This window comes from Macadamia integrifolia, chromosome 14 (genome assembly GCF_013358625.1).
Source record: "Macadamia integrifolia cultivar HAES 741 chromosome 14, SCU_Mint_v3, whole genome shotgun sequence".
NCBI classification, from domain to species: domain Eukaryota; kingdom Viridiplantae; phylum Streptophyta; class Magnoliopsida; order Proteales; family Proteaceae; genus Macadamia; species Macadamia integrifolia.
The window spans coordinates 13,013,438-13,024,826 of record NC_056570.1 but is presented as its reverse complement, the minus strand read 5'-3'; the positions used below and the strand labels follow the sequence as shown (position 1 = coordinate 13,024,826).

General features: G+C 37.5%; 1 protein-coding gene across 1 annotated transcript; it reads left to right on the top strand.

The window, feature by feature from the left end:
- Window positions 1–6,952: 6,952 nt before the first annotated feature.
- LOC122062110 (WAT1-related protein At5g07050-like) lies at window positions 6,953–9,196 on the top strand. The gene is made up of 7 exons (XM_042625772.1): window positions 6,953–7,236; window positions 7,344–7,406; window positions 7,518–7,634; window positions 7,738–7,987; window positions 8,103–8,261; window positions 8,354–8,505; window positions 8,728–9,196. The coding sequence occupies exons 1-7, from the start codon at window positions 7,034–7,036 to the stop codon at window positions 8,939–8,941; spliced, it is 1,158 nt and encodes a 385-aa protein (XP_042481706.1). The 5' UTR covers window positions 6,953–7,033; the 3' UTR covers window positions 8,942–9,196.
- The last annotated feature ends 2,193 nt before the right edge of the window (window positions 9,197–11,389 follow it).

Here is an 11,389-nt window from a genome sequence, read left to right as displayed (position 1 = left end):
TAGTATGATTGGTGTGGTAGTAAATGACACAATAGAGACGTCCATTCCGACCATGCCCACGACCACGCCCTCTTCCACCACGACCAAGAAAGGAGCCATGATTAGGGGAGGATCATGATTGGTCATAGGTCTAACCTTGGCTCAGCTGGGGCTGGACAGTGTGAACAACAAAGGAGTTCACAGTTGATGAAACTTCAGTTAACTTATTTAGAGATGATCCATGAAGAAACTCATGGCTGAGAAGAAGGGCATGAAGGTCCGTGTAGGATAGTTGGTTTGGGCGGCATAACAGGGAGGGGATAATATCATGACATTCTTATTTGAGAGCACGAAAAACATAAATATTAAAATCCTCCATTGGGAGGGTTTTTCCTACAACAGAGAGTTCATTAACAATCATCTTTGCACGGTGAAGAAAGGTAGTAATGGATTCATCTAGTTTATGAACCAGATCTTGTAAAACAAGGTGTAGGGAAAGCACTTTAGTGGTGGAGGGGGAAGCAAATGCAATTGTGAGCGTTTTCCAAATCTCACGGCTGGTAGTCTTCCCAACAACGAGTGGAAATACCTCTTCACTTAGTGATGCAATAAGCAAGCTCATGAGAGAGTTATCCTGGCGACGCCAATGAATGACAGCAATAGGGTCGGATGGACATTGAATGGATTCATCTAAGTATCCAAAGAGGTTTTGTCCCTCATGGAAGGGTTTTATTTGAGTCTTCCAAAATAGAAAATTCTTAGGTTCAAGCTTAATGGAGAGAAAATGGTGAGATGGCATGAGGGAGGGGGCGGTGATGTTGGTGGGGATATGAGTGGTAGGGGAAGGGGCAGTGGGTGTGGTTGTGTTATGGTTGAGGAGAGTATGGATTTTAGTAGTTGGAGAAGGTGGGGATTGGGGAAGTGTGATGACAATAGCCATTGTAGGTTTGTGAAGAAAGCCACGTAGTGAGAAGAATACAAGCAACAAGAAGAGTGAACCGTTCATGCTGGCTAGTTGGAGCCTAAAAAAAAAAGGAGAATATGTTCTTGATTCAGGCGTGCCTAGCTCTCGATACCATGCTAGAGTAGTGAACAGTAGAATAATGTATTAAATCTTTCATTGATGTGTGCTTTATTTATATACAAGAAGTTACTATCTTAGGTATATTATAGAATATAGAAATACCATCTACAAAATACAAGATTACCATATATCTATGATTTACAAAGGTAGGAGATCCACATTTGCCATACTTATGGAGAGTGGATATGGTAGATGATATGTGCATATCCACACTTGCCATATGCATGGAAAGTAAATATGGTAGAACATATATGCACGACTATATCCTTAATTATAGCCATCACACTTGCCATATGTATGGAGAGTGAAATATGATAGATGGATGTATCCTTGGCATGCAGGATAACTAATATATGGGGTTTACTAATTTGAGGAAACCATTCCATATTGGTTGATATTTTTAAAATTGTCTATGGGGAACAATTCCATGCAACTATGCAACATTATAGAGATAATTTTTTCCCCTTTTATGACAGAGGATGAGGTAAAGAAAAAGTTTAGGGTGCACGGGTGCATGTGGGCCTTCAAAAGCAAAATCATTTCCTTTTAATATTGTGTTTATTTATTTGTTGAACTTAAAATCTATTGAGAGAGAGAGAGAGAGAGAGAGAGGAGGGGGGGGGGCGGGGCAATAAACCACTGCGTAGCTCCAGGTTAAGAAGACGAGATTGTTATAAGATCAAATTGGAATGTTATCACGCAATGCTTGTCTTGTGCAGTGTTATCAATTCGGCCGAACAGAATTTTTCCGAATTTTATCAAAAATTAGGACCGAATCCGAATTAAAAATAAAATTCTTTAAAATTCGCGACTTTTTCAAAAGTGAATATAAATCGCAAATAATTCGGACAGAATCCGAATTAAACCGAATTATTCGGTCCATTTAAACATTATTTAAAATAAAAAAACCAAAAAAAAAAAAAAAAAACCCAATAAGCTTTTTTGACCGCTTTTTTGACCGAATCCTTAAATTAATCGTCCGAATTATTCCGAATAATTCTCCGTCCGAATAATTCCCGAATCCGAATTTGCTAACTATGGTCTTGTGTGCAATTGTTGTCGCCGAGGACAATGAGATATTCATTAATGTAGATTCTTGATTTTTTTTTTCTCGAAAGTTAAGTAGTTTTGTTTAGTCCACTTGTTTGATGTGTTGTTCTTGCAGGCCGTTTCCTTTTGAATGGAGAGATCTCTGTTTCGTCCTACGAGGTTCGGGGTAGGATTTTGTGTCTCCTCTAGGCTTTTACCTGTTTATTCCCCAGCCTTTTCTCTTCCATCAATCATTAAAATTTAAGGGAAAATGTTTTTTTATGGGGGAATGTGGCTCATGTGTATGCACGAGGCCAGGAAACATCAATCGGAGAGTTATTTTGCATTTCATGGGAGGTTGGAGGAACATTTTATCCCCATGTGTCTAAATGTAGGCATCACACTTAAAAAATGAACCAAGGGCCCATTTGATTTTGCTTTTAGAAACGTTTTTTTTTTCGTTTTTCTGTGCTTAAAAACAGAAAAATACCCCAAAAACCGTTTGATTTTTTTTTTTCGTTTCACTTGTTTTTCGAAATAGAGATAGAAATTTATGCCTATTTCTATGTATAGAAATAGGAATGGAGAAATAAGTCAAATTTATTTTTCTGTTTCTAGAAATAAGTGGGAGGGACAAAAATTGTGAAAACACATGATACTTCACTCGACCTATCCCAACCCAAACCCATTGTTGAAACTTCTCGCTACCCAAAAGCTACGGTTTTGGACTGCCTTCATCCTTCTAAAGCTCATCTCCACGAAGCATACCTGCAATTCCAACATCGTGTCTCCACTCGTGAGTTGCATACTTGTAACATCGTACCTTTACTAGTGTCTTGAACCGGATAGCACCCCCAACCGTACTATTAAAAACATTTCTAGAAACAGAAATTTCAAACATCTATTTGCAATATTAAAATTTTTTTTTAGCACAAATCTACTGTTTTTAGACATAGAAACAACAGAAACAAAATCAAATGAGCCCCAAATCATCGAGATATTTGTCTCCAAGTCAATAAATGAGTTAGATCATGAGAAAGGAGGAAGAATATAAAATATATATATATATATATATATTTTATTTCACTTATTAGTATGCTATTAATAATTGGGATAGAAAACCTTGTCGATTTGTGTAGTCAGTGTGCCATGAACAATTCAATGAGTAGGCACCTGGAGGCATTTGGGCACAAGGCAACATGATTTTTGCGCGCCCACTTGTATCTAAACATAGAAACACACAACTAAATAGGGTTCTTTTCCCCTTTAATAAATAAATAAATATATATATATATATATATATATATTTTTCCTCCCTACCCAGATAACCATGATGGCCTCTTTCCTTTTGCCTAAAACAGTCCTGAAAGATCCTTTATCCCTCACCCACCTCGCATCATGCATGCCCTTCTCTTGCACCCCATCATTTCCCAGTGAATTAAAATGACCAAGCCTTGCCTTCTCTATTCCTATATTTGGTAGGATATTTTCTGATCTTACGTGGCACAATCTGACGTGGTTTAGATATGATTGGAGATGATTAGACAACCATTTTGTTCTCTGGGTGCTCCACTTGAGGTCTCATGTCTATGAATAAGCTATCTGCACCAATCATAGGTAAATGGGCCGTGAGGATATCTGTCATTTCACTGTATTAGTAATCATAAGAGGATATTTTGAGAGGATTAAAAGAAAGTTGTTTTTGAGGTTGTGGAGCCTCTTCCACCGCATGTCCTTGTGGCTTAGAACATACAATGGTGCTTCCTCATGAAATACTTACTAGTGGTATACCAAATTTCGGGGAATAGAGAAAAAGGTAAATGGAAGGCCCCACTAATTGTATTTTTATAAGTGTGCCCTTCCTCGGTTTCAACTTTCATTATAGATTAGGAATTCATTATATATGTTACAAAACAGAACACCACTGTAGTATTTAAAAGCCATGTTAGAAGGTTTAGTTAGGTTTGTTATTATTATTATTATTTAAATAAAAAATATATTGAAACAGAAGAAAAAGAACAAAAACAAGTTAAAAAGGCAATACAAACACCGAGGCCTAACACAGGCCACTAAAATGTTTAATAAGGCATATTTATCCGAGAGCGATAAATGTCCTTAATTTTAAAAGGAAAGTTTTCCAAAGAATATTATGACATTTTCAAGTACAAAATAGCAAGAGGAGTGTATTTTTTTCTTTGGAAGGGGTATTTTTTCTTAGATCAATACCTGATCTATAGAGGGAAGGTGAGAGGGAGGAGAAAGTAACGGTCAAGAGGCTCAAACTCAAGACTTACTATTGAACATGAGTAATGCACTACAGCTTCACTGACTGCCTGTGCTAGGCAGTTATCATTGGGGCCAGGGAGGATTATAATCTTTGTTACCCCATTTTATAACCTAAAAAACAACAAACTCTCAAATCATGCCACCCCCTTGGTCACCTCCTATAAGCCATGATCTAAAGTTTTCAGCGACCAGATGCTCCTATTAGTCTAATTACTACAGTAGTTACTACAAAAGAATTTGTAGGATAGACTGTAGTGATAATTCAAATCAGTTAAATTTTTAGGTTATTTCCCTTCCTAGATCTTATCTTTTGATTCGATTCGATTTAATTTGATTCTCCGGAGATTGATGTTTGTGCCTATTGGACATTAGAGATCTATTTGAGTACTAAGTCTTATTCTAATCTTTTAATGTGAGAACTTCAGGGGTTCTGATGTATCAAAATAATCAAACACATTAATTTCATTGTTTATTAACGTGTGTTAATGATTAGGTGAAATTAATCAGCTTAATCCTTTGCTCTATTGGTGCCCAAGAGAATAACTCTTCCGGACAAAAGTCATAATTAAGGACTCAATCAGTCATCTCCCTAAGCATATGAAATAAGTAAGCTTCAGATTGAAGCTAGGAAAAAGCTTTTCTTTAAGATGCTTGGGTTAGTTTAATTGATTTTTTTTTTTTATAGGGGCCAAGAGGACTTCGTGGAGAGTCCAATAGTTTTAAGGGTTAACCATTTAACAAATTTCTTTCAGGATGAGTATATTGTGGTAATAGAGAGGCAAAGATGCTCGTGATCATCCACAAAGAATAATAGTCCATTTGATACGTCAATAAAGCAAAAGTGTATGGGAATGCCTATGCACAAAAGGATCAAGGCCTAATTGGACTATTAGTATCTCAGAGTTGCCATCAAAAGAGATGTTAAGTTGAAATAGTGGTTGATAAGGAATCCATTGTCCTTTACAAATCTACAAACTCATACATGCATGAATTTTGTTTATGCCAATTTTATAGATTGATTATCATAAGTTTTTTTTTAATCACATGCACATATATAATTAATGGGAAAAAGAATCCTACATGGTGTACGTAGTGGAGTGCGGCACCTGCATTTAGACATAGAGGGAGATGAAATGACCACCTCTCCCTTAACTAATTATGAACTTAACTGAACCTTAAATTAATCGAGTTGACTGAACAGATCCTGTTATTACATGGTTCAACTTTGATGAGGTATGTAGAGTGTGGACAGCATCCCGATTCATTTTTATAAACATAGTACAGATGTGGCTTGGAAGAAATGGAGTCAACAAGGAGGTATTGGAGTTATTATTAGAGATCACCAAGGCCACGTCTACGTAGTAATTTCAAACCCTCTAACCTTTAACTCTAATTTATTGGGTGAAACTTTGGCCTTGGGAAGGGGAGACACTTGACAAAAGTTGATCCTTAGACTTTTCACACTCTTAACGCCTACTCTACAAGGAGAAGTAGCAACCAGTGTGCACTGAGTTCACTTCCATTTTATTCTTGGGGAGACAATTTCTTTCCTTAAATGCGTAGCCAGGAACGCCTTGCCCACCCTCAGACTCTTGCACAATTAATTAATTAAACATTTGCATGTAAGAAATTAACAGACCACAATCCAAATGCATTAAATCAGGCATATTTAAATATAAAAGGAATATTTAACCTAACTGTTACTCTTTAAATAATAAAAAAAAAATCTCTAAATAAAGAAGACAAACAAAAATACCCAACTTGTTCTAAATGATGTGTCCCACAGGCACTAAATCACTACTATTAATTTATCATTTAATTGGCATATGTTTACGTAGATAAACTAGATAAGAAAACTACACCACCACCAATGGATTTGCTTCAATTACCCTGCCTTCTGGATTCAATTATTCCATGAGTTCATGTGTTCCCAATCAATACTGATCACTTCACACTCAATCAAGTCTGGGTTTGAAGCCTCAAACATGATAACAACATTCGGATTAATTCTAAAAAAAAATAAAAAATAAAAAAAATAAAAAAATAAATAAATTAATTAATTAATTGGTCTTGATTGAGAAAAAAATATATATATTAATAAACTACATGGTCAGGTTAGTAATAACAATCAATTTCTACCAGTGTGTCGCCTCGCCACATCGAAGGGAGGATTCGCCAAGGATGATTCCATACGTATCATGAAATCACTATACCACAAAAGGTCTCTCCATGGCATCAGCAGCCGCACCTAACTTAAATCCGTTTAGTTACCCTCTCAAATCGCATACCACTATATGTCAAACGCGTGGATCCCACCCTTTCTTATTGCTCCCACGTGTAACGCACAACATTCTCCTCTCTTATGTCTATGTATGATGTTAGCTAGCCAAGCTCTTAAAATGGATAAATTGGTAATTAGAATATTCAAAAGACTACCCATTTATTGTAACAGTCACGTGTGAGATAGGGACCTTCACACGCTCTCTCCTCTTCTAAATAATATGGATAGGGGTCTCCCAAGTCCTTATAAATATGTGTGGGCATTCCATTTTTTTCCTTAGGAACTGAAAAAACTTGTGTTCTTCCTCTTTTAGCTCCTCTCACCTCTCTTCTAGGTGCTCATTTTTGAGCATTTCTGAGATTTAACCAAGAAAAATGGAGAACCAAGGATGCTTCAGCAACTTCATAGATAGATGCAAGCCTTATATGGCTATGATCTCCCTTCAATTTGGCTACGCCGGAATGAACATCATAACTAAGGTGTCTCTCAATAGAGGCATGAGCCACTACGTGCTAGTCGTCTATCGACATGCCTTTGCTACTGCAGTCATCGCACCATTTGCTATCATTCTTGAGAGGTACCTACCTACAAGTATATATGATAAACCCATTAAGTCTATGTCACCCATTCTTATTTCTTATCCATTTATGTATGTATGTGTGTGTATATTTCACTTGATTTCAGGAAGGTTCGCCCTAAGATGACATTCAGAATTTTCATACAACTTTTCATTCTGGGACTGCTTGGGTGAGTCTTCATCAAAGTTGCATTATGTGATGCATAATATTCATACAATATATATTGGATATGTATGTCTATCAAACCTGTTTTCTTAAATTTATTGGTTTTCGATGGCAGACCAGTGATTGATCAGAACTTCTACTACGCGGGGCTGAAATTCACATCACCAACTTTCTCCTGTGCAATGAGTAACATGTTACCGGCGATGACGTTCGTCATGGCAGTCCTGTGCAGGTATATGTTATCATCATCTCATCTTTAGTTCCATTTGATCAATATTGGTTTTATAAAAATGTTTAAGCTAATGATGTGATTTTTGTTGCTTGGTATGGAAAAGGATGGAGAAATTAGATATGAGAAAAGTGAGATGTCAAGCCAAGTTGGTGGGAACTGTAGTAACAGTAGCTGGAGCAATGTTGATGACCCTGTATAAGGGACCCATTTTGGAGATGGTATGGACAAAACATCTTAATTCTCGGAAATCAACTATGCCAGAGAACAATGGAAACAGTGACAAGGACTGGGTGAAGGGATCCATCCTCCTTATCATTGCTACTTTTGCTTGGGCTTCTCTTTTCATTCTTCAGGTACAGAATTAATAAAAACGTACACCTGCCCATTTCTTTTACTTTGCCTTCCTTTCCATCTTTTTTTTTTCATTCCAATTTGATTATTAATTGTGGTTTTGGGTCTCATTTGCAGGCAATTACAATGAAGAAATACTCTGCTCATCTTTCTCTCACGGCAATGGTCGTCTTTTTGGGTACTCTCCAGTCTATTGCAGTCACTTTTGTCATGGAACACTCAACCTCTGTTTGGTCCATTGGCTGGGACGTGAACCTCCTTGCTGCTGCCTATGCTGTGACTCTCTCTCTCTCTCTCTCTCTCTCTCTCTCTCTCTCTCTCTCTCTCTCTCTCTCTCTCTATTAATGTTACATATTTACCATGAATAGGGAATTGTTTCTTCAAGCATTGCCTACTACGTACAAGGACTAGTGATGCAGAAGAGGGGACCAGTTTTTGTGACTGCTTTCAGCCCTCTGATGATGATCATTGTGGCCATCATGGGGTCTTTCATTCTTTCCGAAAAGATCTACTTGGGAGGGTACTTTCCTTTATCTCTTCTTTCATTTATTTTAAGCTAGAAGGTTCTGTTAGTAAGTGGGATAAGGGAGCCCACCTATGAAGTGCATACCCACCAAGAGAATGGCAGCAAAGCCATTTCATGTGAAGAGGAAAGAGCAATGACCCTGTTTTCTCTTCCACTCTTTTAGTTTAAATTTTCACAGCTAAATCTTTTTTTCTTTTTTCTTTTTTCGTGTTGCAGTGTCCTTGGTGCTGTCTTGATTGTTGCCGGCCTCTACTCAGTCCTGTGGGGAAAATACAGGGAATACAAGGAGAGAGAAGCTGAGGCAATACCTGAACCCATTAAAGGTGCCGACGAAAACGGTCCTACCATAACGATGATTGAAGACATTGATGAGAACGACATCGAGATGCAGAAAGCTGCTGCTAAGCTTTCTTCCATTAATCGCCCATGAAAGCTAACCTAGCTCCAAAACCCTAAATAGTTCAGGCAGAGAGGAGCTAAACCTTATTAAGAGAGAGAGAGGTGGCAATGGAATGAAGGGCTTTTTCGTCATTCCTCCTTTGCATCACTAATTTTCACCCCTTTATTATTTTTTTTTTCGGTTAAATCTTTTTACCATTTTTGTTATCGGCTCTGTTTTACTTCACTTCAATGTAAGACTTTGGAAACTGCACAAGGAATGAAGAGAATTTTACAATTTCTGATATTTCACACCCAACTGAATAATTCTAGTTTACCAAAAGAAAAACACTGAATAATTCTTGGAGTTTTCTTCAAACACGTGGTATACTTGCTGACGTCTTGGTTGACTTTTGTTGTCTGGTCGAAGTCCCATTAGGTTAGGGTGCGGAATCTTTGTTGTACTCATTTTGCATCTGGTACTGCTAGCCATCTTTACTCCCCATATGAGTGGATGTTCCTTGAGTTCAAAGGTGAGGGAAAGCTTTCTCCCAACATCTCTATCTCTTGTCCACAAACATGAATGGTAAGATAGGCAATAGATTCATGCGCAGATCTTTTTCCCACCCTTCTCATAAAAAGTAACTATATATATATATATATATATATACCCTTCTCATAAAAAGTAACTATATATATATATATATATATAGTCTGCTCCAACCCAGGAACATTAATTATTTTATGTATTTTTTCTTTAAAATAAAATAATTAAAAACTTCAATCTGTCTGGACGTAGAGCACACTGTAGACTCAAACATTTTTCCCTATTTCTATATGTAATGGGAGAACGAACTCTGCCCTGGAGCTTTCTATGCCTAGACACAGTTGGGTGTGAAAAGACTCAATTGCCCTCATGTGCGTTGGGTATTGTCACATTCAACTATATCTGAACGTAGTATACATGACGGTTACAGTTCCATATATATATATATATATAATTTTTATTTCACCTGCTTTCAAAATGTGGGTTGCATATGGATGGTACCATTTTCAATTTGAAGAAGGGCAACACAATGTCCGTTTGTGAATTCTTTGGCAAGTTGTCTCACAGAAAGTGAGACCACACAATTTTATTTTTTTTAAATGTGGGCTCCACATATATGATAACTTTTTCAATGTGCGGATTGATGAAGTCGGCATATTCATTCTCATGCTGGCAATATTGCAAACCCACCCCCAACCCACTCCCAAAAAAAAAAAAAAAATGGTGAATATTGTACAAAGATACCTGGCATTTTTGTGTAATATTGTACAAAGATACCTGGCATTTTTGTGTACAAGCATGAAATTTCTTAGAGAGCCAAATAACAAGTACTATCTCAAAAGGAACAGAACTCACTTACGAATATTGGAACTTTAGCTCGTACTGATAGAAACTTTGAATGAATTAGATACTGAGTGAGGTACGAATGAGACAGAAAGAGAAAGGAAAATGAGGGAACATTTGGAAAAGATAGAGAGTATGATCTGGCAAGAACCAAAAAGGACAAGATACAAATGCAAGCAAGATGATTTTTTTCTCTAGTGCACGAGTCCATGAGAAGTTTAAGTAGCAGACTGATAGATTTGATGGGTTAGGAGACCCCAAGGCTCACCTCAAGATCTTCCTGAGTATCGCCAAGTTATGGAAACTCAACGATGAACATATGGGGCAGGCATTTATATTAACTTTATCAGGGGCAACTTTGGGGTGGCTAACTCAATTGGAACCCACACAGACTCAGAATTGGGGGACAGTTGTGCGAGCTTTTAACAAGTAGTACTCCTATAATATAGGAGTTGAAGTCAAGTGACGTGAATCGGAGACCCTGAGATAGTAGCCGAAGGAAGGGTTTACGGAATTTCTAATAAGGTTTCGGGACAAGGCTGCCAAAATGGTTGATCACCCTTCGAAGCAAAACAAGTGGAGATGTTGATTAAAAATCTCTCCAAAAATCATACTATAAGGCCCTCTATTGCCAACATTTGCAAACTTTTGACACTCTAATAACATGGGCACCCGTGTCGAAAACAAGTTGTTAAGGGATGCTCAATACTAGGTAGTCTCTCAGGAGTCAGGAAAGAATGCAAGGTTTGGGCGAGGCAAGTGTGTAGAGAGTGTAAGTGCAGTCCAACAGCCAATAACATCGGCAACCGTGTCCCATCCTCAGCCATTTGTTATAGAAGCAAATTTGACAACCGAAAGGGTCCCTCGGCCAAGGAGGCAGTTCACCGGCTTGGTGATGCCTTTGGCTATAGTGTATGAGATGTTGAAGAAGCAAGGTCTCCTTGGCATGATTGCTCCCAAACATGTCAAAGATCCCCCACCAACTTGGTATAGAGAATATGAGTATTGTGCTTACCATAATCAGAAAGGTCATACCACAGAACAATGCATCAATCTACAAACATGTCATTCAAGAATTGGTACGTAAACAGGACAATAAAAGTAAAATTC